At 41.6% G+C, this 27,087-nt stretch overlaps 1 protein-coding gene across 10 annotated transcripts in view; it reads right to left on the bottom strand.

Annotated features, from left to right (window-relative positions):
* The window catches only part of LOC143839837 (uncharacterized), a 298,170-nt gene that overhangs the window by 177,551 nt on the left and 93,532 nt on the right, over window positions 1–27,087 (bottom strand). For 9 of the 10 annotated variants that reach the window (XR_013231891.1, XR_013231895.1, XR_013231890.1 and 6 more), the window contains one exon: window positions 6,210–6,284. The exons of the other annotated variant lie outside the window; for it this stretch is intronic. Coding sequence is in view for 1 of the 9 variants with exons in the window: in XM_077342420.1 (XP_077198535.1) it covers window positions 6,210–6,284 (75 nt within the window). In the remaining 8 variants the exon portion in view is untranslated. The remainder of the gene's footprint in view (window positions 1–6,209; window positions 6,285–27,087) is intronic. 10 annotated transcript variants of the gene reach the window in all.

The raw sequence follows: 27,087 nt of genomic DNA, 5'->3' as shown, positions 1-27,087 counted from the left end.
CCGCTGGTGCAGTAAATGTCACAATAACACTATAGTAAATTATTTGAATAATTATGAATATATAGTTTAATGTACTATGCTCAGTGTATAACAATATTCAGCCTCCTTTTTGCTGCATGTATCAACACTACAAAAGAAGAAAAAGTGTGTAGGATAATTTCCTTCTTTCAATTTCTGTAATTTTCACAACAAAGGAAGCAATAAACAAAACTTGAATGCAATGGGATTAATCCAAGATTATCTCAATTGATCTTCCCTACAACTGCACAGAAACCAAAGTCCCTTAAGAGCACTCAAAGTAATAATGAATAGCAAAGAATTACTGGAGCAACCTAGGACTGACAATTAAAAATTATTATATTGACTACTGAACACAAGTACAAAAAGACCAATAGTGAAGACTTTTGACACTTGAGAGGCACTTCCTGGACTATTATCTTTGTTTCAACAGCAATACTGCGATGAACAAAAATGACTGTGAAGCTGGGGCTTAGGCATTCTTACAATATCCATGAGATGCTCAGTGAAGATTTAAAAGGTCTTTTAACATATAATGTATGTCTATACGTCTGATATAGGTAACTAAAAAAATTAACACCCCCGCTCTTTTATCTATCATTCTAAGCACATAAATACTTTCTCAAGAATAATTATTAATCAAAACTTTGCATTAGAAACATACACACAATAAAACTTTAAATCACATATTTACTTCCAAGTATATAAACCTCAGACCTGTTATCGCCATCATGAGGCTAATATACCCATCGGAGCTTTTCTTGGCATCCAACCATGAGTTTAAGAAATATGGGAGTTTAAGTAATAATAGCTCCTCCCTGCTCACCCATGGCCAATCAAGTGAGTAGCAGAGCCAACAGACTGCTGCCCAACTGATAGTGGCACCCAGGACCATCTTGCACAATGCCAAAGATGCCCACAGGCTCAACAAACCAGGGGAAGTCTATATATGGACAGGAACTTAAATTGTATACTTTCTGCTAGATGACAAAATGCTTATGCATATCAGGAAGGAGAGAGCATTTACTCCTAGTGACAGTGCTTTGTACCTGATAGAAACCCACTCTGCACAAACACACATACACATGTAAAATGCATGAGAATTTTTAAAAGAAAACATTTGCTGTTGCTGTAGAGATGAAATGCTCCTATGTACAAACAGATAATGAATTATGCCACTGGGTAAAATACTGAATTAGAAGAATACACATCAGTTACTCAACCAGTGTTTCGTTAAATCCTAGGATTTCTTAAGGGTTTCCTGAATGGATGGGAGTTAATTAAATTTTAATTTATCAGGTGATATGACCCTATATGGTCCCGTCAACCTGCTCCACACTCACAAAATAGCCTATGATGGGCCTGGGGGGAAGGAGTCTCAAAGCAGCTTAAAATCACCTCCCCTTTCCTCTCCCCATAACAGGCACCCTGTGAGATAGGTGAGGCTGAGAGAGCCCTGGTATTACTGCTAAGTCAGAACAGCTACTATCAACTTCCTAGTGATCCCTGGCCCCAGGGAAGATCGCTTGAACTCAACCAGGGCCAGAGCTTTCTCCATGCTGGCCACCACCTGGTGGAACGAGCTCCCAGAAGAGATCAGAGCCCTAGAGGAGCTTAAACAGTTTTGTAGCTCCTGCAAAAGGGAGCTCATACGCCAGGCTTTTCATTGAGATCAACCTGAATTCAATCACTTCCTATTGGGCCCTCAACCCCCTCCCATGAGAACTACCACCGATATGTCCATCCTAACAGTATGTTACAGTTAAAATTGGATGTTCTCAGTATGTTTGTTACATTATGTTGCTGTTCTCCTGTTATGACTCTTTCACTGCTGTTATCTGTACTGTTTTTATTCCAGTTCCATGTAAACCACCCTTAGCCTCAGGGGACAGCAGTATATCATAGATTCATAGAATCATAGAGTTGGAAGGGGCCATACAGGCCATCTAGTCCAACCCCCTGCTCTACGCAGGATCAGCCCTAAGCATCCTAAAGCAGGGGTAGTCAATTAGGGATAGTATATAATCAATCAATCAATTAATTAATCAGTGCTTTGGTGATCCCAAGGTCACCCAGTTGTCTACATGTGGGGGAGTAGGGAATCAAACTCGGCTCACCAGATAAGAAGTCCATACTTCTGACCACTACACCAAGCTGGTGTAGAAAGGCTGATATACATGAGAAAGGCTGATCTCTGCATGGAGGGGTAAAACATGTGTGGCCTTCTGCTTGCAAACGCAGGATGGTAAAACTCACATTTGCACCCCTCCATATGAGAGACCCCTCCCATATTTTCCCTCTGCAAGGGAAAACAAGCCGAACTTCTCCCTGCTGCTCCCCGCTGCTCACAGTAAGCCACCAATCACAGCACAGCAGTTCTCTCATACTGAAAATCCCCCCCAAGCCCCAAAATGATTTTTTTAAAAGGTACTTCTGCATTGCTGTGCAACAATGCCACAACACAGAAGCATTTTTAATAAAGTATTAACACTTCTGCATTGCTATAAAGAAACATCAGGACAATATATCATTCCCCCCCCCTTTTTTTTTAGATTTGAAGAAAAAGAGTTGGTTCTTCTATGCCGCTTTTCCCTACCCAAAGGAGACTCAAAGCGGCTTACAGTCGCCTTCCCCTTCCTCTCCCCACCACAGACACCCTGTGGGGTGGGTGAGGCTGAGAGAGCGCTGATATCACTGCTCGGTCAGAAGTTTTATCAGTGCAGTGGCGAGCCCAAGGTCACCCAGCTGGTTGCATGTGGGGGAGCACAGAATCAAACCTGGCATGCCAGATTACAAGTCCGCACTCCTAGCCACTACACCAAACAGGCATGTAGTGGTGTGTTTCAGACACTATTTACATTTGGGTAGATGTGTGAGAGGCTCGAAATGGTAACTGGACCCTGATGAGTGATTGTGTGTGAACAGTGGGCTTAAAAACAGAGCACACACACGCCTGGATGATTGGGAGAAGGCTACTTTATCCCACACCCCTCCTCTTTCCCCATTAGTTCCCCACCTCCAGAAAAGACAAATGGGACTGTGTTTTGCCTGCCTGATCCCCAAAAGACTTTGGACACTTTAATGTTGATTTTATTTTACCTATCACAATGTAGCTTTGTGGTCCCGCAACAACGTAGACTGCACCATTTTTTAAAAAAGATATTCTCAGAGCAGGAAATGGAGAGGGGAGGTGTGGGTGCAAGGATGGGACAATGCTAGCAAGTCTCTCTCCAGTATTTCCCCCTGCATATGGGGTTGCCTCTGGTTGCTCACCAATGGATGCGAGATACAAACGGGCAAATCCACTTTTTGCGATTTCCCTCAACTAAAGGCAAATCTGGGCAAAACTTGAGCCAGCCCCTGGATAGCCTCAGAATGCAGATGACGTCATGTGGAGGGAGCTCTAAACCTGCCAGCAACCAGAAGCTGTCCAGAAGCAGATTCCTAGTGCAGAAACAGTCATAATTATAGATCACTCTGCTGAAGTTTTCAGATTTACTGGTATACTGTGTTCTGTCACCTCTGAATATTTGATCCTATCCCAGTATATCTTGTTTCACAGGAGAAACAGTTTGGTAATGTAATATGCTTTGAGCTGCTTTTATAACATTTCTGTGATCCATTATTTCAGCCTTAGGAGAAAATCTTGGCAAACTAAATCCATAACCACATGGAAATTTCAATGGCACATGAAAATATTCTATTTTAATCCAGTAATCATATACTTGACACAATGAAAAAGCAGACAATATAAACTTTTAGTGTGTCATTGCAATGACCATTTACGCACTGGAAATTTCATGCCAGGCTGCAGGATGGAGTTTAAATCATGGCTGGTTGCTTCATCCTGTACCCACATGGGGGAACATTTGCCCTGGTGCACCTCTTCTGCCCAATTTGTGCTCCTGCACGGGAGCTGGGGCAGTGAAGTTTTCAGTGCATAAACGGTCAAGGATAAACATTGTCATAATGTAGTAAATTTTAAAAGATGTTTCAATGTATTCCAAAAAGCAAACAACCATTTCTTATTGGTTATCTGACTACAATTAAATGACAGTTTCATTTTTGAAATGACCTTCTTGGATCTGATATATATACCAAAAACTTTAAGATAGAGAAAATCAAATTGCCTTAATGGCACCTTCCTTGGCAAATCCTAGAGCATCACTTCTACCATAACTTCCAGGTTTTTTGGCTGGGGAAGTAGGGTTTGCCATAAATGATATTCTTACTGGCAGATTGCTGAGGCAGGCAACCACTGTTGAAAACTAGGAATTTGAAAGCTCCCAAGTTTGTTTTTGAGGGGGAATGGGGGTGGGAAGTAATCTTCCTGAAGCAGCATAACTTGGAGAGATTTCAAACCAAGCTTTCTTTTCTATTTTTGCTGTATGCCACAATACTGTCCTTTATCAAGTCATTCATTTTTTCCTTCTGTTACTGAGAAGTCCCTATAAAATACTCTTCCAATATACAATTGCATCACAGTAATTTACATCCAATATTTTACATATGCACTCATGTAGAAGTAAGAGAAGAAGAGTTGGTTTTTATACCCTGCTTTTCACTACCCAAAGGAGCTTCAAAGCAGCTTACAATCACCTTCCCTTCCTCTCCCCACAACAAACACCCTATGAGCTAGAGTCCAGTAGCACCTTCAAGACCAACAAAGATTTATTCAAGGCGTGAGCTTTCGAGTGCAAGCACTCTTCGTCAGACTAAGAACTGACCATCATTCTTAGTCTGACGAAGAGTGCTTGCACTCAAAAGCTCACGCCTTGAATAAATCTTTGTTGGTCTTAAAGGTGCTACTGGACTCTGGTTTTAATGTGCTACTTCAGACCAACACAGCTTCTCATTTGAATCTATCCCTATGAGCTAGGTGAGGCTAAGAGAGCTCTGAAAGAGATTGCTCTATGAGAACAGCACTATCAGGACTATGACTAGTCCAAGGTCACCCAGCCGCTGCATTTGGATGAGCAAGAAATCAAACCCAGCTTGCCAGATTGGAAACCATCCCTCTATGTGCATCTATATTTTAAAACAATCTATTTAGATTGAAATAAATTGTATGAAGATTCTCTATATCTGATGCTTTACTAAGGTGTCTGATTTTTTTTTTTGCTGCTAAGTTACCACTCACTTATGTTGAAACACATAGGGTCTTTAAGGAAAGAGATATTCAGAAGTAGTTTGCTGTTGCTTGTCTTTCCATAGCAACCCTAGTATTCCTTGGTGGTCTTCAATCCAAGTGTTAGCCAGAGCCAGCTCTGCTTATCTTTCAGGATCTGACAGAATCAGGCTAGCCTGATCTATTCAGATCAGGGCAAAGTGCCTGACTACATACAAAGTGCCATAGACTACATACATTAAATTCATTAAAATAATCTTGACACTTTCATATCTGCAGTTTTAATTTGTCTGGTCAACAAAAGCAACCAAGGTAGGTCTTTGAACAAAGCAAAAAGATTTTGACTGATTGGGTTTTCATCTTTGTATCCAGCTAAAATGTTGGCAGCTTAAGGTCACTGGTAGGTCAGGAGAGCCAGAGGAAAGGCTCAGTGGAAAAAGTATTGTCCCACAGTTCAAAATTCCTAGTGCCAAATCACAGTAAAAAAAGACACAATGACTAGTGAAACAACTGATAAACACATGTCTTGCACTGAGTCCTGCCATTGCCCACCTAGTTCAATGCTATGGAGGTCTTTTACCAGCTGGCAGATGCCAGTGACTGAAGTAGGACCTTCTAAATGCAAAGCATGTAATCCACCACTGAAACACAACCCTTCTGTGGCAGCTGGTAATCACAGTTAATGAGAATATTGTACATCACCACACCGAAGACAGAAAACAGATATAAAAAACAAAGATTTGGACTTTACTGCATATTGCAGAAGAAACTGGAAAAACACACACAGTACCATACGTAGAGCTGCAAACTCTAGGTTAGGAAATTCCTGGAGATTTGGGGTGGAGCCTGGAGAGGCTGGGGTTTGGGGAGGTGAGATACCTCCGTGCCATACAATTCATCCTCCAAAGCAGTCACTTTTTCTTTCCAGTGGAACTGATCTTCATGGTCAAGAGATCATTTATTATTCTGGGAGATCACCAGGCCACCTCTAGAGGTTGACAACTCCAATTGTAAGCATACTATGACTTATACTGTAATAGCATGGTACACTGTAATAACTCACCATTTATGCAGTAAGCTACATAGTAAAAAATGAGAAGTTTGTGTTGCCAGCTACATGGTGAAAATCCCTGAAGACCTAGAAAATGAAGGTAATAAAAAGTGGTTAAAAATCAATGCACACTTCTAAGCTTGATTCAGAGGCTGCTAATTTTATAGGATTTTTGTTTGGATACTTATTTTAAAGACTTCAGTAAAAGGCTGGCTTTAAGAGCTGTAGCAATTAATTCCACAAGAAATATCAGGGATACTGTAAAAGCCAACATACTTTGGGACATGAAACATATAGGCCTTTATTTGTTCATATGCCAAGTTTTGCATTCACAACCACCTTCCAACCTCATTGCCCTCAACCTCAACCCTGACCTGCTCATGCTGTGTGGAAATAAAGAGTAATTCATTCCTCACGGTAGCCTACTCTTGAGCCTCTCATCTGAACAAAGATGGTTCACAGTAAACAGTTACTATTTCTATGCTCAAACAACATATAATCAGTAGATGATTCTAAAACCATTACACCCATTTTCTCATTTGGACATTGTACTGCCCCCCCCCCCCACACACACACATATAAACAGCCATGGAGAAAAAAATTGCAGTTCATAAGAAACCAATTTTCAGAATTTTAAAAAATGCATCTCAATTATCTCTAATGACAAATAGTACTCTTTGCTTGTAGTGATTTTAAATATGATTCCACATTTATAGTATATTGTATATGTATGTGTGTGTGTGTGTGTGTATTCACAACTCAAGAAATGCTCATGGCAACTAGGACAACCAGTTTTTAAAACTATTCACATTCAGATAAGATAGATTTATGCCTGTGACTCTACAGAACTGAGCAGAACTTCCATATTCAGAGTCACTAGAACTCTGAACACCAAATGAGGCCTTCATGCTCTTCTTTTGCCCTTCCAGGATACAAATTGTTGGATACTGTTAAAATAGGATGCTAGAATTAGGAAGATCTGTTCTCCCACTTCAGCAGGAGACCTCCTGGCTTCCTTCTTCATTGTAAACTCTACCTTAATAAGGGAGCAGGGATAAAACAGCCAAAAAAGTGCCATCATTCCAATATCACAATGGCACTTAAATCCCCATAAGTGACACTGTGTTGCCTGTGTGACACAGATGTGATGCTCTAGGACAACCGTTCTGAACATTTTTTTACCACTGAGAAACCCCTGAAACATTCTTTGGACTTCAAGAAACCCCAAAAGTGATGCAATCATAACGAATATGGTTGGGAAGCATAGCTGTGTACATGCCCACCCAAGTACCCTCCCTTTCCCACTCCCTCATTGGCCATTTTGGGAAGGGGGGTAGGTTGACATGAACATATATAGTAATATCACCCAATAAATGTTTAACATTTTTAATATATATGTAAATAATTAACTCCTACCCATTCAGGAAACCTTTCCAGGGCTGTCAAGAAACCCCAGGGTTTCATGAAACCATGTTTAAGAAAGCCTGCTCTAGGATTTAGATGAAACTCTATGATTTTCTGAATCCTAAGAGTCACATCAATGTTTTAAGGTGATTCTAGGGATTTGCCAGAAGTGACATCATGCTGTTGGTACAATGTCATTCCCTATAGCCATGCCCTTTTCCTCTCCCACTGGTTGTCAGTTACCCTAGCTACAGTAGATGGCAACAGGAGTTCATGGGTAGCTGGCAGGAGATCTCCAGCTACCTCACAAACCAACATTAGGTTCATGCAGTCCAAGAAACAGTGATGGCAGGCCATTTATAATCATGAACTTTAAATTGCCTGTCCTTGTTTGCTAGAATCACTCAAATTACAGTGTTCAATGAAATAAAATGTAAATATCTTTAATCAAAAATGTAAATAAAATAGAGCCTTGGAAGACATCTAGAAATCAAAATAAGCAATTCAGTTCATGACCATTTGTTTTTAAGGGATTATTCAAAACAAAATACTTGGTTTGTTTGTTTTGGTTCACACTCAATGGAAAAATTGGCAGTGGGGACATACAAAAATCCAAAGAGGAAGAAAAATCAAAGGTGGGAAAACATTTCTGCTTGCAATGGAAATTTTTGTTCAGAACCAACACCTCTGCTTGAATTGTGAAGGGAAACCCTTTTTTATGAACCATACAGGATGTTAACACACAGCATTAATGATTTATATCCACAAAGGTCATTAAGTCTGCCTCTTTGATTCTTCATTTTACTTATCCTGTCAATAAAGTGCTTTGTTAAACTCTTACACTTGGACCTTCAGGATAAAAGAAAAAAGAAAACAAAACACAAGATCTAACAAAATAGGAGGGAGAGATTATACTATAAAGTAAAATAAATATAAAACTGTATCTCTAACTTACAGTCTCTACATAATTGACATACAGCACTTAATGAGATGTGTTTACATTTCCAAAAATATGCTTTTGTGTACCATTAAAACACAAAGTGATTTGACTGTAGAATCTCTCACAGAATCCTATCACAATGGAAACAGCCAAGATCATTCATTGTAAATCTTGCACTCCTTGAGTTAACAAAGATAATCAAAGTGGCCCACAGAAGAAAAAGGCAAGGCCATAAACATTGCAGACAAGGCAAGTAATAACCTAGCAGACAAGGCAAGTAATTAAAGTAGTTAATTTCCAAAACAAAAACAACAAGTCTATAAACTTGTTGCCAATTTAAACCTGCTAAGAGACCTTCTTTTCCTAAAGCAAACATCAGTAGGGGAAGTTCATCACAGTTCCATTAGAGGCTGCCTGACAGATTCATGAATCAGTTGCCTGTTCCTAAAGAGAAGAGTTCCAAATAATTATATAAGTTACTCTATATATCCCTATAACCTTCCAGGTTAAGTACAAAAAGCATTAGAAAGAAGAAAAGAAAGAATGAACCAACTACCAATTCACCATCTCATAAAAAAGGAATAACCAGTATTCACATTAAAATGTGAGTCCAATAGCACCTTTAAGACCAACAAAGATTTATTCAAGGTATGAGCTTTCATGTGCATGCACACTTTCTCAGACTATATTTACATTTTACACTAAATCCATTAAATCTATACTATATAAATGAACATAAATAGTAAAAATATTGAAATATATGTTAATCAGTAAAAATAAGAACAGGCAAAATGGTGCAAGAAGGTACAAAACTTTAACAAATATCACTGTTATACTCCAAGTAACATATCCCATCTCATAATTTTGATGCATTAAACAGAACTGTCACTCCTGGCAATCTGAGGGGTGTGTGGAGACCTAACCAGGAAGGTCCAGATGACATTGGCAGCAACATGGCATGCACTGGAAATGCTCTGGCATTTGGCCAAAATTCTATATTAAAAATGGATTCTACCATAGACTCTTTGCCCAGAGTATAACTGGAGGCACCAGTGTGATGACATCACTTGATCTGCATGCTGAAAGTGACATTGCCAGTGAAATTGCTTGGGCCTGATCCTTGGGTCTGGCAACCTTAGCATTGAACCTGTAATATAACCAGTAGCCAGTGTTGGTGCAGTAGTTAGAGCAGGGCTTACCAAACCTTTCCTTAATCAGAGCTACTTGTAAGTAATTAAAACATAGACTCTTAGAGTTGGAAGGGACCTCAAGAGTCATTTAGTCCAACCCCCTGAAGAATGCAGAAAATTCACAACTATCTGCCCACTAACAGTGACCCCAATAACATGCCCAGATGATGCTCCCCCCCCAAAAAAAATAAAGCAGAATCCCTGGCCAATCTGGCCTGGAGGAAATTTACTTCCCAACCCCAAAATGGTGATCGGTATTTCCTTGGCCATGCAAAAAGAGACATGAAAGCAAAGCATGGACACAATCCTTTCTGTCCAGCCGCTTACAATCTGCCTAAATTCAAATAATCAGTATTTCTGTGAGGTGCCTGTCTATCCTTTCCTATTTGAAGGACTGCTTGTCTGCTTATGGCCCCCAGAGGGCACTTTACCTTGTGGGTGCTAATCTTCTGAAGGTCCCTTTGACCCAGGCCAGGGCTTTTTCGGTCCTGGTCACGACCAAGTGGAATGAGCTCCTGGTAGAGCTGAGGGCCCTGTTGGAGCTCACACAGTTCCACAGGGCCTTTAAGAGAGAACTCTTCCCCCTGGTCTTCAGTTGAAGTCATGACTAAGACTTACTAGGCCCCTCCTCAGGCTATGTATTTACACCAACTAATCCCCTCCCCCCGAGGAAGATGGCTGCCGAATTGGGAGGCAGTTATAGAGTTCATTGCTAATCTTGGTTATATTTTACAAGGTTTTTATACAGGGGTTTTAATGGGGGTTTATAAGGTCTGGATAAAATGCACCACCACCCAAGGAAGCCTATTTCACTGAGGAACCACTCTAGATGTTTAGCTGAAAATTCTTTTGAATTAATTTTAACCATTGGTTCTGGTCTGACTCTCAGGGGCAACAGAAAATAACTCTGTTCCATTTTCTCTATGATAGCCCTTCAAGTATTTGAAGGTTACCATATCACCTCTTAGTCATCTTTTCTCCAGACTAAACAGATAAACTTCCCCCAACCTTTTCTCATACATATTGGAAATTTTCAAGGATAATTTTCACAATCATAGGAGGTATGCTTCTTTTGTAAATTGGGGTTGTTAATTTATGTATCATGATGGAATTTACACTCACTGTAACTTTACTGTAATTTTCTGTACTTAGAAAACAACCACTGATGAAAATTCAACATTGAAAATGACACATTTTGATGTTTGATTCAATATCTTAATGTGTATTGTATAAATATTATACGGGATACAGATTTTAATAGCCTGGGACAGGTTCTCTCTTTTTTCTGTCTGTACATTTATTCAGAACCGCCTGGCTTTTTTCATGTTGTGGTTTGGGGACACAGACAGAGGCTTACGCCCTGTGGGTCCCCACTATAAATCATCTTTCCAGGGTGGGTTTCAGATGGCAGGGGGTGCCTTGCTCTAGGTTGATGCCATGGCAGGGTGACTCCAGGGCACCATCTGGAACTTTGGTTCATTCACGGACAGCTGACCATGTTTAGCTGGAATCCTCTTTAGACCAAATTAGACCAAATAAATGAGAAGTAGTTCATATCCATCAACTCTCCTGCTACAGTTGTAATAAAAACTGTGGGATTATTTATTCCAAAGATATGGTGTCGTGTCTTTTTTCTACAGGCTATATCATGGCCTCCTGCCAGGCAATATAGAACAGTGGTCCGCAACCTTTGTCAGGCTGCAGACCGCTGCTCTGGGGTGCGGGGAGAGGGCGACCCGGGGCCCCGCGCGTGTGTGGCAGCCCCGGCACAAACGCACATGTGTGGACTTGCCGTGCGTGCGTGTTTGCGCCCCCGCCGGATGCAAACGCACATGTGCGGCAAGTCTGCGCGTGCGTGTTTGCGCCGCCGGCATGCCAGCTGCTGCGGCTCCCTCTCCCCGCCTCTCTAGGCCGCAAGGAAATCGGACGCCGAAGCTGCCTTCACTGCCCTCTCACCCGCCCCCTCCCAAAGCAAGATGCTTGCCTGGCCGCAAGCTGATTGGGCGCTTCGGCGGCCGATTTGCTCGCAGCCTGGTGAGCTTCTCGCTGTGGGGGGGCGGGAAGAGGGAGCCGCAGCCCAGCACCAAGGCCTTCGCGGCCTGGCACCGGGCCACGGCCCGGGGGTTGGGGACCACTGATATAGAATACTGTTTAGTTACATGAGCACATTATTTCCTGCTATTATTTTATTTTGGCCTTTTTGCATTACCTGATTACTAGCCATGCAAAGAGCACTTTGCATTCTTACTAATACAAACTACTGCAGAACATCAGTGTCTGGTTTTTCAAAAGTTCAGAGCTCTCAAATCAAAACCAAATTCCTACATGCCTGTGTTGTTCCAAATGGGGGATAAATTTCCTGCTGAATTTGAGTTGTCAACCTCCAGCTGTTTCAGCTGTTCAAAAATAGGTCACAGGCATTTAAAAATAAAATATTTCATTACTTATACAAGTGTATCTTTTAAATATCTTTGCACTGCTTGAAAAATACATTCTTACTCCCAAAGGTCACAAATTTCACTGTTCAGGAAAGGCTAAACTGTAACATGTTACATTATTTTATACAGATACTACAAAAAGGAAACAAGAGTAGAATTAAGTTAAAGGTAAAGGTATCCCCTGTGCAAGCACCGGGTCATGTCTGACCCTTGGGGTGACGCCCTCTAGTGTTTTCATGGCAGACTTAATATGGTGTGGTTTGCCAGTGCCTTCACAAGCAAGCTGGGTACTCATTTTACCAACCTAGGAAGGATGAAAGGCTGAGTCAACCTTGAGTCATCTGCTGGGATTGAACTCCCAGCCTCATGGGCAGAGCTTCAGACTGCCTCTCTGCTGCCTTACCCTCTGCGCCACAAGAGGCTCTAGAATTAAGGTAACCCTTGATAATTATCAGTACTTCTCATTTTCAGTGCAGTCAAATCTGTGGATACTTAAATATTTTAAGAGTAATGTTTTTAAAATGCATCTGAAAAGAGGCAAGAGAGAATAAAACAAAACACTAGGGTGTCAGCTTATGCCAAAACAATCTTATTTTTAGCTGTCCAACCAATCAGATCCTTAGAATGAATCAGAGGTCCTGCTAGACAGTAGGCCTACCTGGCCATGCCCACTTTCTAAAAACACTCAGCAGGTGCCAGAAAAGGTGGTGGCGGGTGACCAAGAGAACCCTTGGGCATCAAGTTGGGAACCCATGGTCTACGCTCTATTCTTATATGGACATTGCCATTTTAAAACTCCTGAAAAACACTATAATGCAGGGGTTCCAACATGGTCCCCATTGATACCATTTCGCCACCAAGTTTTTCCAGAATGTGTGTAGGATACCTGTCTGACATGGCTTCTGTTTGGCCTTTGGAGATGTGACTGGTTTTGCAGATTAAGATATTGTTGTTTTGGTAGCAGTGCCAGTTGGATTCTTTCTTGGTTGTTGGTTGCATTCTTTCTCTCACTCTTTCCAGTGCACTTTTCAAAGGAATTTCTCTTATCTCCTGCAGTTGGACTGTGACTCTGTATGTGTGGTTTCACCTTCTGTAGCAGCTGTTTTGTGACTGCATTCACCACCCTCTATCAGAGTTCAAAAGGTCCCCTGAGGCTCAGAAAGGCTGGGGTCCCCTGCCCTTGTGCCTTTCATTTTATAGAGAAGGGAGGCTTCTTACTCGTAGTGATAGAAATGGCTGGATTTTTGCACCTGAATTTCATCCCCTCTCCTGGGAAATGAAATACAGTTTTATATGAATTTTTAATGTGTGCTTTTTTTTAAGATAAAAAATTAGGAATGACAAGCAAATTTCTTGCAGCTAAGAAAAGTATCAGAAGCATTCTTAGTCCAGTGGGCCCTCTGGAAGAGTTGCCATCTCTGGCTGAAGGATAGAGCTTGAGAAAGGCAGGGTTTGGGGAGGGGCCCAGGAGATCTGTGTTTTATGTCTGGGGTTTTAAGGGGAGTTTTATTGGGGATTTTATGCAGACTGTTGTAACCCACCACAAGCCATTTGGGAGTGGCGGGTAAGAAATCAAAGTATAAATAAAAATATAAATAAATAAATAATGCCAAAGAGTCCACTCTCAAAAGTAATCATTTTATCTAGGACTGCTGACCTCTGTAGCCTAGAGACCAGTGGTAATTTCAGGAGATTTCCAAGTCATGCAATGTTACTGGACTCCAGTCCCCAACCAAATAAATGAGAACTAGTTCATATTGAAGGAATAATTCCAACAGGTTTATGGAAGAACTCTCAACTAGCTGAACTAGCTGAACTGGCTACTTGAAGACCTTAGGGAAGGTCTTCAAATTAACACACTAGATTAATATAAGGGGGTATCTTGAAATTATAAATTCTGTTACAGCAAGGAACTACAAGTATCAGAACCATCTAGTCATGAATTAGAACAACAACAACAAAAAGATCCAGATCATTGCCTGTTCTAGTTGTAATCTATGGTTGTCACTAAATCAATTAGAGTAATTTATGTTTAAAAATGGTGTCTATTACAAATATGTACACACAGGAAAATAATCTTTTGTACAGACAACTCTCCATAATAAAAATCACCACAGGGATTCTGGAATGTAAAACAGTGGTCCCCAACCCCCGGTTCTCTCTCCCTGCCCCTCCCTCACAGCGAGAAGCTCGCCAGACCACAGGCAAGCTCGCAGCCTGGCCAGCTTCTTGTTGCAGGAGGGAGGGAGAGGGAAGTGTGGCTGCCGGCATGCCGGTGGCACAAACGCGCATGCACGGACCAGCGGTTGCGCGGGCCCCAGATCGCCCTCTTGCCCCAGCCCTTGGCAGTGGTCCACAACCAGAAAAAGGTTGCGGACCTCTGATGTAAAACACTAATATTTCCAGTCATCCTTGTAGATACGTCAGAAAAAGGTCATGAAAGGTCATATAAACTAATTAAGCAGTAAAGTAGCCTATGCAGTTGTAAGCAACATCCATACATAGTCAAAATTTGTCATTGTTGTTATGTTAAGGTTATCATTGTTATATTATTGGTGTTATCACCTATTGTTACCATATGTTATCTGTATCCTTTTCCTGTTTCCTGTAAGCCACCCTGAGCCTTCGGGGAGGTATATAAATATAATAAATAAATATAATAAATAAATAAATAAATAAATAAATAAATAAATAAATAAATAAATAAATATACTTTTAAAGATATCTGTTTATTATACCTATTTATTAAAATTAGCAAGTAATTTGGTTTTTAAAAAACTGGACGTGAGGACGATCTGGCTGTGACACCTGATCGCCAGGGTAAACCACCCTGAGCCTTCAGGGAGGGCGGTGTGTGTGTATACACACACACACACACACACACACACACACACACATATACTTTTTAAAATATCTGTTTGTCATACCTATTTATTAAAATTAGCAAGTAATTTGGTTTTTAAAAACCCTGAAGGGTTGTTGTTAAACTGATAAACTACATCTGTGCTCACTTGGGCATTTGTAAGATTACAGCCATGAAGAGTGGAAATTCCCCAGCACATACCTGACAGATCTCTTTGTTTAAGCTTGGCTCCAACCCACTTCCTGTCTCTTCAGGAAATGAAGCTCTTCTACTAGCAAGAAAGACCAGTGTCCTCCACTAGTCCCCCTGCTCTCTCCATCTACTGATATGTGGGCATGTAGCCTCCTTGCAATGTGATATTTTTGTAACTACTCTTTAAGCTTTTGTATTCTGCTTCAGTAACAAGACGTAAGCAGACGAATTCATTCATTCATTCATTCATTCATTCATTCATTCATTCATTCATTCATTCATTCATTCATTCATTCATTCATTCTTTTATTTATTTATTTATTTATTTATTATTTGTAAATTAATATTCCCAGTGAAGATTTCTCTCTTTTAAACCTGGACGCCATGTGCACTGGTTACCAGTCTGCTTCCAGATCAAATTTAAAGTTTTGGTTTTAACCTTTAAGGCTATATGCGGCCTGGGTCCTGATCTGCAGGACCACTTATCTGCTTATGCCTCCCGCAGGGCTCTTTGCTCTGCAGGTATAAATTTACTGGTGGTCCCGGGCCCACAGGATATATGCCTGGCCTCGACCAGGGCCAGGGCTTTTTTGGCCCTGGATCCAACCTGGTGAAATGAACTCCTGGAGGAGCAATGTGTCCTGCAGGATTTGTCAGCTTTCCGCAGGGCCTGCAAGATGGAGCTTTTCCGCCAGTCATATGGTTGAGGCCAGGGTGGCTTCTGGTGTTGTCAACTGTGGATCTCCAGCTGAAACCAATTAAGTCCCTCGCTCCTAGATAGAGAGTAATAGACCTTTGCTGAACAGGGGGAGGGGATTGGGTTATATATTTATTATCTGCAATCGTGATATTGTGTTTTAATTACATTTTCATGTTTTTTATGGGATGTTACTGTTAATCTTGTAAACCGCTGCGAGACATTTGAGAGCGGCAGTATATAAATATATATAAACAAATAAAAATACTGTGATTTCCCTTCTCGGTACACTATACATTCTCTTCTCTTTTTATTTCATGATGTAGATCATTGATTGCTGGTGGAATGGATGTCTTATATCCCATCCCATATAGTTATAGAAATGGAATCATACTATTTCCTGTGCTCTACTTGTTGCATACTTTAGTTTAGATGTAAAAGGCAGACAGAGCAATTCTTTGCTGCATATGCACCATGGTGTCCACCTGCTGCATGACTATGGCAGCACTGGTCCGCTCCCTATAGGGATAAGTTATGCTGTGACCAGTAGACAGGTTTGTTGGGTCCTCAGTGTTTTCTCAGTGTCTGTAGTAACAACATAGCTATAGTCAGCGGAGGCACTACACTAGAGAGGGCTGTCAGAAACAATGGGGGGGCTATGAGGCAAGGATGGAGTCAACCTTATATCTCAGGTAGAGGATACAGGGGGGAGCATGGGAATTTCATGCTCAGCAGCACATCCTCCACCCCATTAAAGGGGCTCACTGCTGTCAGCCAGTCCAGGCACCTGATAATGGGGAGGAATATTTTTAGTTGTCTGTCACAAAGGGACCTATCACACAGAGCGCAGGGTCTCTGAAGAGAAGAAGGGGAAGGGGGGTATCACTGCCACCTTATCCATTTAAGAGTATCTATTGCTCCCCGGTGGATGCACTTCCCAGCATCTTAGCCAAGGACACTCCCATACCATCTCTGCCAGTGTCCTACTCACACCCCTCCAAAGATATCAAGTCTACATTGGCTTTCCCCCACCAGACACTGACCCCATGAAATCCTGTCCCCTCAGTAATACTTTCTCAGATATCTTCCCTCTGGGTGATGGAAGCCCCTCCCCCTTCCTACAGTGGGCACACAGTTAAGAATTTCATTCATTCACTGTATTTATTTACCAACTTTCACCCCTATAGCAACCACAGGTAGCTTCCATCACTCCTCTCTCTTGCATTTTATGCTCACAAGTCTTGAGGTTGGTTAGGCTGAGAGGCTGCCAACTGAGTTAGGCTGAGAGGCTGCCAACCAGATCTACCTTCACACTCTAACCACTGCACCAAACTGGCTCATTCACCCTAACGACCCTGTGTCCCCCTTTTCACATATTTGAGGGAAGGAACCTGCTACTCTGTCAGCTTTAGTGCCGCTTCTGGGCCCCTGTTATGTTTGGAGGAGGAGGATGACAAATGGCACCTGCAGAACCATTCAAGGCAACTGAGAGCCCGCCCTTCTACATATATCTTCAGACAGCATTCAAGGGCAGTCACAGATGAGGTGCGGAGGGGTAGGGAGCTCCTGATATATTATCAAAACCAAACAGACAGACACACAGTTGTATCACAACACAGACTTTATTGAAATGAAAACCATTGTGAGGTGCTAAGATTCCATTCACCACCGCCCTGGGGACATGGGAAGGAGAACTGAGGGTCCAAAGCAGGGATACTATTTTAAAATCTCGTGTTTCATCAGACTGGAGAGAGGTGAGTAGCGGGGTACCTCAGGGCTCGGTGCTCGGCCCGGTACTTTTTAACATATTTATTAATGATCTAGATGAGGGGGTGGAGGGACTACTCATCAAGTTTGCAGATGACACCAAATTGGGAGGACTGGCAAATACTCCGGAAGATAGAGACAGAGTTCAACGAGATCTGAACACAATGGAAAAATGGGCAATTGAGAACAAGATGCAATTTAATAAAGATAAGTGTAAAGTTCTGCATCTGGGTCAGAAAAATGAAAAGCATGCCTACTGGATGGGGGATACACTTCTAGGTAGCACTGTGTGTGAACGAGACCTTGGGGTACTTGTGGATTGTAAACTAAACATGAGCAGGCAGTGTGATGCGGTGGTAAAAAAGGCAAATGCCATTTTGGGCTGTATCAACAGAGGCATCACATCAAAATCACAAGATGTCATAGTCCCATTGTATACGGCACTGGTCAGACCACACTTGGAGTACTGTGTGCAGTTCTGGAGGCCTCACTTCAAGAAGGACGTAGATAAAATTGAAAGGGTACAGAGGAGAGCGACGAAGATGATCTGGGGCCAAGGGACCAAGCCCTATGAAGATAGGTTGAGGGACTTGGGAATGTTCAGCCTGGAGAAAAGGAGGTTGAGAGGGGACATGATAGCCATCTTTAAGTACTTGAAAGGTTGTCACTTGGAGGAGGGCAGGATGCTGTTTCTGCTGGCTGCAGAGGAGAGGACACGCAGTAATGGGTTTAAACTTCAAGTATAACGATATAGGCTAGATATCAGGAAAAAAATTTCACAGTCAGAGTAGTTCAGCAGTGGAATAGGCTGCCTAAGGAGGTGGTGAGCTCCCCCTCACTGGAAGTCTTCAAGCAAAGGTTGGATACACACTTTTCTTGGATGCTTTAGGATGCTTAGGGCTAATCCTGCGTTGAGCAGGGGGTTGGACTAGATGGCCTGTATGGCCCCTTCCAACTCTATGATTCTATGATTCTAAAAACATATATAAGAACCAACTCTTTTTCTTCTGAATAGTTAGGGATACTATTTTTTAAATAGTATCCCTAACTATTCAGAAGAAAAAGAGTTGGTTCTTATATGCCGCTTTTCCCTACCCGAAGGAAGCTCAAAGCGGCTTACAGTCACCTTCTCTTTCCTCTCCCCACAACAGACACCCTGTGGGGTGGGTGAGGCTGAGAGAGCCCTGATATCACTGCTCGGTCAAAACAGTTTTATCAGTGACGTGGCGAGCCCAAGGTCACCCAGCTGGCTGCATGTGGGGGAGTGCAGAATTGAACCCGGCATGCCAGATTAGAAGTCCGCACTCCTAACCACTACACCAAATACACTTATTAAGAGAATTTACAGTGATGTTATTTCAGTTTTTAGAAACCTAAATATTGAATTAACAGAATTCCTTCTTATATATGCTTGGCTTATAATATCTAAGATTTTTATTTAGCAAAGGCAAAAACGAAGATAATATTAATGTATAGCATGACAGTTATACTATCCTTAAATCTGGACCAATGTTATTCTAGAAGCTCACTGTATTTATAATATATGTTATTAAAACAAATATCAGTATTTCTAATTTTCAGCAGTACTCCATACATACACACGCAAATCCAGAGACCTGATCCATAAATAAGAGAAACCTGAGAAAATACCCAGGTTTGCAGAAAAAATATTAAATCAGAAAACAATATATTGGGATAGTTAAACCACCCAAAATAATAGAAACAGCACCAGTAGCTTTAAGAAATTAATGCCCACAGTGATCATTACGGGGTAACTATTACAGTTTTATTTGGGTAGACATGTTGGTATGAAGCAGCAGAAGAAAATTTTACTCAAGGTATAACCTTTTGTGTGCATTATGTATAGGTGGTGGGGGGGGGGGTTAGTTGCCAGGAAGGGCTAGTTAAAGTCAATGTTCATAAGTTACTGAACAATTATAGCTGACATTGGGTTAAGGCAATTGGTGAAAGCTATGAATAGTAGTAAATTAGCAAGTTAACAAACAGATAACAACTGAGTTTGAGTCCAGGGGCACCTCCAAGACCACCAAAATTCAATTCTGGGTATAAGTAAGAACTAGGAGACATAACATGTGTAGATGTACACTTTTTCAGAAACATGGAAAGGGGAGGGGTAGTGGCCAGAAAGAGCTAATAAGAGTCGAGCTGCATAAGTCACTGATTTTAAAATATAGCTAAGTTTGGAATAATGCATTTGGAAAACTTGTGGATAGCAGCATATTGGCATACAGCAGTGGTCCCCAACCCCCAGTCCGGGGACTGGTACCAGTCCGTGGATCAGTCAGTACCGGGCCACAGCTCTTCCTCGTCCTCCTCCCTGGCTGCTGCCTCGGGGGCTGCCCTGCCACTCTGCTGCCGGCTCACCTTCTGTGCTCGCCATGGCTGGTGCTCCCCATTAACGTGGCACTGCACAGCTGCTGCTTGCAGCACAGCTGCTGCTTGCAGGCGACGGGAAGTCAGGGGCACTGGCGGGAAAGCAAGCAGAGCACAGGGGCTCAGGTGGCAGCGGTGACATCCCTTGGCAAAAGACTACCCACCCGGGTCTCAGTAAAATTGTCAAGCGTTGACCGGTCCCCGGTGATTAAAAGGTTGGGGACCACTGGCATACAGAATTCCAGTGCTGCTTGGGCCTTTGAGAGAGAACTCATTGGGGTCAGGCCTATCAGCAACCATCAGGGAACTTCCATGACTTGCATAGGCATGGTTGTATGCTACTGTTAAACAGCAGACACCTTGATATAGTGTGGTATAGTTGACTGACATTTGGACTAGGATTTAGGAGATCCAAGTTCAAGTCCTAATTCTGTCACTTTGGTCTAGTTATGTATTTGCTGAATAACCTATTTCACAGGACTGTAGTAAGGACAAAATAGAAGAGAATAGTCCCCTCTGTATAAAATCAAAGAATCATGGAGATGGAAGGTATTTCCTCGGTCATCTAGTCCAACCTCCTGTGCAATGCAGGAAACTCACAACGATCCACCCACAGTGACCCCAATTCTTGCCCAGATGATCGGGAGATGCCCTTTTCCCCTCAAGTCATTGCAGGTTCCCCACATTTAACTTGTTTAACCTATTTACATGAAGTAATGCTGGGCTAACTTCACACATCGTAAGTAGTTTTTCTCCACCAATTGTGATCACACACCATAGATCCCGCATGCCTAAGAGGCCTGGAACTCCTATTGCACACTCCGTACCTTGTAGTTGCCATGAGGATATTGTGTTGTATGAATTGGCTCACATGTACATTGGGATCTAAAATCTTAAATTCTCAAATCTCAGTTGCCACAGAAGAGCAAGCACAAGCAATTTGGGAGAAATTGCATCTTCACTAGACTATCAAGCACAAAAGACTTTTTTTTTTCCCTGACCACTTTCATTTTGGTAGAAGCTATCATGGATATTTGCATTGGTATCTAAGGATGCCATTCATGTTTTTAATGGCAAACTGTTTATATCCAATGCAAACATTCCCTATTCATATTTGAACTATTAGTAGGCATGAGCAGATGTATTGTTTAACAGGAAGATACCTGAATTTTAATTTAAATGTCCAATGAGAGGACTTATGCGAGCAATTTGTGGCAAGCAAACAACAGATATGAACGCAAGGCATCATACAAGGTCAATTTGCAAAAGGAAAGGAGAAATTGCTAGGAGGATTTGGGGGTGGAAACTCAAGGGTGAACAATTTGAAGTCATCCCTAAGGCGACTTACTAGGCAGCTGAAACACTTCTAAAATAATTTTTCAGTAGAGTGTTGTACACTGCTTATCCAAGAATTTGGATACTTAGGAATGTCTTTCTAGTTCCTTAGTAAGCATGAGAATGGAAATAACACACTTAAGATCATATTGCTAAACCAGCTATACCTCTATTTCTTTCTTAATGTGACTATTATGTATAACTGAGAAAATATATGACAGGGGCAACGAATGCAAGACGCTAACAGCTGCCAAAAAACACTTCTTATTTCAATGTGTAGATCCCAGATAGTCCTTTTTTGCCAAACATACTCGTCAGTATTACATTATGCCAGAACATTCCTTACCTGAGGATCTCTCATGAACAGGGGTTTTTTCTCCAATGATGTGATTTTAAAAAGTAAACGACATCACAAAATAATAGACCATGGTTGTATTATATGGCTCTATGAAGTTAACTCTGAGAATCACTTCTAGAAATTCATATTCTGGAACTAATTCCTATCAGATTTATAGAGCAATCTATCCAGAGTTACTCTAGTCCATTGAAACCCAAGTAACTGTACACAGCATTGTACTGATAGATAACTTAATCAGAAAAACCTCTGAGGTTTCTTTGGTTTCTGCATTTTGCCCAGCTTTCCCCACAAATTCCCCACAACGGTATTTTTAATTCTTCATGGTACTTATTCCCTCCGGTTGAGTACGTATTTTCCATCATTTTTCCTCACAGTATTTGAAACTTGCTTTGCAATGCTCTTTTTCATTTCATCAGTTCCATGGGCAACTTTCTTGCAGAAACATTCTGTTTTCTTCTTCTCCTCTCTTACTCTCATCCACCAATGGGTGGCGCGGTGGCCCTCAGTACTCGCAGCTCTTCACTCACCAATGAGAGGGTGGCTGGCTCCTTGCTTTACACTGCCCTAGAGAACACCTGTAATGGTCCCCTTCCCACTCCCTGTTACAAGTAATGGCCATCTTTTCACTCCCCTACATGGAAGACCTTGCATACTAGTTGCCACAGAGTAGTTCATAAATCTTTTTGCAAGAATATGTATTCCAAAAATGTTTTGCAAGAATATTTATGAATGTTGCACTAGAAGGAAACTACTCATTTGACGAAACCTTCCATCTATTGGCTTGTTCTGGCTGCAGCACGCCAATCGTCAAAGCCAGCCAATGACTGTTAAGTAAACAGGAAAAAGCAGCCCCCCACCTGAAAACTAGGACCGTTCCGCACTCGTCTAAAATAGCACAATGGTTACAAATTGAAATCGCTACAGTTATGCCATTATGCACAACATCGTTGACAATCTGCAACACTCCTGAAACCGATCCGCAAAAAGCGCTTTGTTGTAGCGCTTTCAGGGAAATCCCAAAAAGTGGATTCACCCTCCGGAAAGCACTACACTCCTGCAACCAATCTGCAACACTAGCGGAAAAGTTCTGTGCGTTACCATTGTTGTGGTTTCTGCATAGTCCCTCCCCCTGGCTCTCTCCTCTGATCATCCGGTGAAGCGATTGCCATTTTTTTTTCTCCGAGCGAGCGGAGATCAACGCACCGGCAAGCCTTCGTTTACCCAGCGAGGCTTCCATGGCTGCAGTCCCTCTGTTTAAAGTCACCAAGCACAAGCAACACAGAGGCCCATTTGCTGGTTTATTTTCCCTTTATTTTTCACACTGTTTTCGGCCGAAAATCGTGCCCGTGAGGGGGGGGTATTTTTTTTCACTCGGGGGGGAGCGTGGCAACGATGAAATGGCAGCTCAAACAGCACCTGCTAGCTGGATGGGTCTCTCCGTTGCAACGAATCAACGCAGATTCGTTGCAACGTGTGTGTGTTTTTTGTTAAAAACCTTCCTTAAAGGGAAAGGGGCTGTTTGGGAACATGATAACGGCCGCCCATTGGCTGCGTGACGGCCAGAGGCGGGACACAGCTCGGCAATATCGCTTCCTGGCTAGCGATTTTTGCTGAGACCGGAAACCTGTGGGAAACGATAGAAACGCAACTGGATTCCACTACAAAGGCAGGTATGCATAATGACGAATTCCACTATTTACAATAGCGATTTTTCTTTCCGCAACCAATTTGCAACATGGATCCCGGTGCGGAATGGCCCCTAGTCTTTCTGTTTTCAGAGGATTTTGCACTTTCTAATGTTTCAGTGTGGAAACATTTTCTTTGGGAAGCCAACAACAACAACTGCAGTTACAGAGCATGTGCATAAATAGGACAGGAACCAATTTAAAAGGATAAGCAGACCAACTACTTGGATAATGCACAGAAAAAGTTAGTTGCATAATCCACCCAGCACAAATCCTACCTGATTCCAATCCATCATTTCATAATTGTTATTGTTGTTAGGTGCGAAGTTGTGTCCGACCCATTGCGACCCCATGGACAATGATCCTCCCGGCCTTCCTGTCCTCTACCATTCCCCGGAGTCCATTTAAGTTTGTATGTACTGCTTCAATGACTCCATCCAGCCACCTCATTCTCTGTCGTCCCTTTCTTCTTTTGCCCTCGATCGCTCCCAGCATTAGGCTCTTCTCCAGGGAGTCCTTCCTTCTCATGAGGTGGCCAAAGTATTTGAGTTTCATCTTCAGGATCTGGCCTTCTAAGGAGCAGTCAGGGCTGATCTCCTCTAGGACAGACCGGTTTGTTCACCTTGCGGTCCAAGTGACTCACAAGAGTCTTCTCCAGCACCAGGATTCAAAAGCCTCAATTCTTTGATGCTCGGCCTTCCTTATGGTCCAACCTTCGCAGCCATACATTGCAACTGGGAATACCATAGCTTTGACTAAACGCACTTTTGTTGGCAGGGTGATGTCTCTGCTTTTTAGGATGCTGTCTAGATTTGCCATAGCTTTCCTCCCCAGGAGCAAACGTCATTTAATTTCTTTGCTGCAGTCCCCATCTGCAGTGATCTTGGAGCCCAGGAAAATAAAATCTGTCACTATCTCCATTTCTTCCCCATCTATTTGCCAGGACATATAATAATAATAATAATATAATATAAATTAGTTGTCTTGTGCATAAGACAATTAAATGGGAGGTACATGTTAGGTGAAGTTTTGTTAAGAAGAAGTTGGTTCTTATATGCCGTTTTTCTCTACCAGAAGGAGGCTCAAAGCGGCTTACAATCACCTTCCCTTTCCTCTCCTCACAACAGACACCCTGTGAGGTAGGTGAGGCTGAGAGATGTTTAGAAATTCTTTTATTCATTCAGTGTCTGTACCACAGTCAGGAAATTCTTATTTTTTTAGATACTGTCAGAACAGGGAAGTTTGAAATACAGTGTTTTTTTCTTAAGCGTCTGATGACTTATTAAAGTTACAGGCTCAGGTACTTTTAAATAAAGTTTTTAAAAAATAACCACACTTATTGTCCATTTCTGCATAGAGGAATTGTTGTTTGTGATCAATATTTAAATCTGAACAAAGATCAGACTGGTATGTGTAGCAAAACAAACTGTCCATTTATGGAACAGCAACTCTACAGACATATTCAGATAGCTTATTTTCTGCCACCATTTCCTGCACACTTGAGAGTCCTGGTCCTACATAGATCCTAATGCTCTTGGAACTCATATGGGCTGAGTTTGAACAACAGGGACCAGCAGAGAAACATTACAGGTGGGTACATAATTAAAATGTCATGTTTCTGTATACTCCAACCTATTATACCACTGAAATGCTACACAACAGTAAACTAATGAAACTATTCTGTAACTATTAAAAGGATGTGTGCTAATATAAGCATAGAGCATCCAGATGACAGGATCTTCCATGCAGACATTTCACACAGTGAGGTATTCATGTAAGATATAATATTATCACAATAGCCATAACAAATGAGCTTGTCATATATCTGCAGAGTTTTCAGTCTGTACTAATTAGAGCTAACTTGGATCAATGGCAGAGAAAAACAGAATGATCCAATATGTGTAGAAATGGAACCTTTAGAATTAGGGTAGGCATAACATGGAATGCCCTGACCTGCCTGTCCCAGGCTAGCCTGATCACATCGGATCTTGGAAGCTAAACAGCTAAAGAGGTGTTTGGATGGGAGACACCAGGGACGTCCAGATTTGCTACACAGAGACAGGCAATGGCAAACCACCTCTGAATGTCTCTTGCCTTGAAAACCCAGTGGGGTTGCTATAAATCAGCTGCAACTTGATGGCACTTTCCACCATCATTATAACACAAAAGATAGCAATTGAAGCCATGCAGATGCCTGACCTTAATTGCACCAGAAAACTGTGTTGCCTGATATGTAGATTTTATCTTTTAGGTGCATGACAGCATGCAGTTTTGAGCCAGTGCAGAAGTTCTTTCACACATGCCTCCAGTATTGTGGGAGTCACTTATGCATTGTTCAATGAATAATGCTACCATTCAAAGACAATTGCATAGATCTTTCATGGAATTATCAGTCTCCTAGCTATCAAGGTACTGATTCCAAATGAAAACCCAAACAATCAGCTCTGTGTCATGGCCACATTATTCACACTCATGTCCTTGCAGCATGGCATTATGCCACAATGAAGAGACCCTATCCCTCATTCCAGAAGAGGGTACTCCAAGGGGCCAGATGTAAAAGTTCTGAAAAGCACAGAGGGTAGTAGAAGGCCTAGCAGAACATTATTAGAAATGTTTGATTATGGAACATTTGGATCTCAAGACATCAATTCAAACTATTTTCTATAGATCATGTTCTTTCCTAGCAGGTCTGTGGCTGAATTTTTATATGCCCTGATGTATTCTTCTGTAAGCCTCCTCACATTGGAGAAGTATTTCAGAAATGGTTTTTCTCCCACTTCTTCACAATGGAGGAGAATGTCTTGTGTTGCGATCAACTACCTGAAATGGCTGCTTGCATTCTTCAGCTCACAACTTCCCTTCCTAAACTGTGATTTAAACCATGCTCAGAAACACTCAAAGGAATATGACCCAGAAAAGATATTGTGCAGGAACTCAAACCATATTTTCCTTTTCGATCTGGGATGAACTCTCAGACTACAAAGGAAATGAAAAATCTTCCAAATGAGTTCATAAGGCAGAAATTTACCACAATTCTCAGTGCTTACTTGATCAGTAGCTTTTCTAGGAATCATCTAAGCATGCCTACACAATTTCATGAACAATTGTACCTCATGGACTGGTAACAAAATTGTAATGTTGTGCAAGGAGCAGAACAGCTATAGCAGGTGAGGAACAGATCTTCCTAAATATCTTACAGAAGAATGTTGCATTTTTTTTCTTTTTACATTCTGTCCTTTTGTTAGAAAAGAGACTTGCCAACCAACCATTTCAAACCCATGGAAAGACTTGCATACCATTTAAAAAACTATTCCAAAACAACTAGAACTGTTTTATGCATCAGTATTTCTTTATTTTTTAAATTCTGCACAAAGGAAGAGTAAATTCTCTAAACTAAAATGAAAAAAGGTGCAATTAACTTGGTTAAGTACTTTAGACTAGTTTGCTTTTGAAATAACAAGAATTTTTAATAAATATTACACATGCAGTAAGTTTGGCATGCACGGATGATTTATTATTTGAAATTTCACCCACTCAGCTCTTTTTACATGCATTTTTCTTAGCTTACTGTCATCTTGTTACATATAATGCAGTTGTCTTTTTAATAAACCTGCTCTTTTTCAAAAC

The sequence above is a fragment of the Paroedura picta genome, chromosome 6 (assembly GCF_049243985.1).
Source record: "Paroedura picta isolate Pp20150507F chromosome 6, Ppicta_v3.0, whole genome shotgun sequence".
Lineage (NCBI taxonomy): Eukaryota > Metazoa > Chordata > Lepidosauria > Squamata > Gekkonidae > Paroedura > Paroedura picta.
The sequence above is the reverse complement of the archived record's forward strand: the minus strand, read 5'-3'. Positions and strand labels throughout refer to the sequence as shown.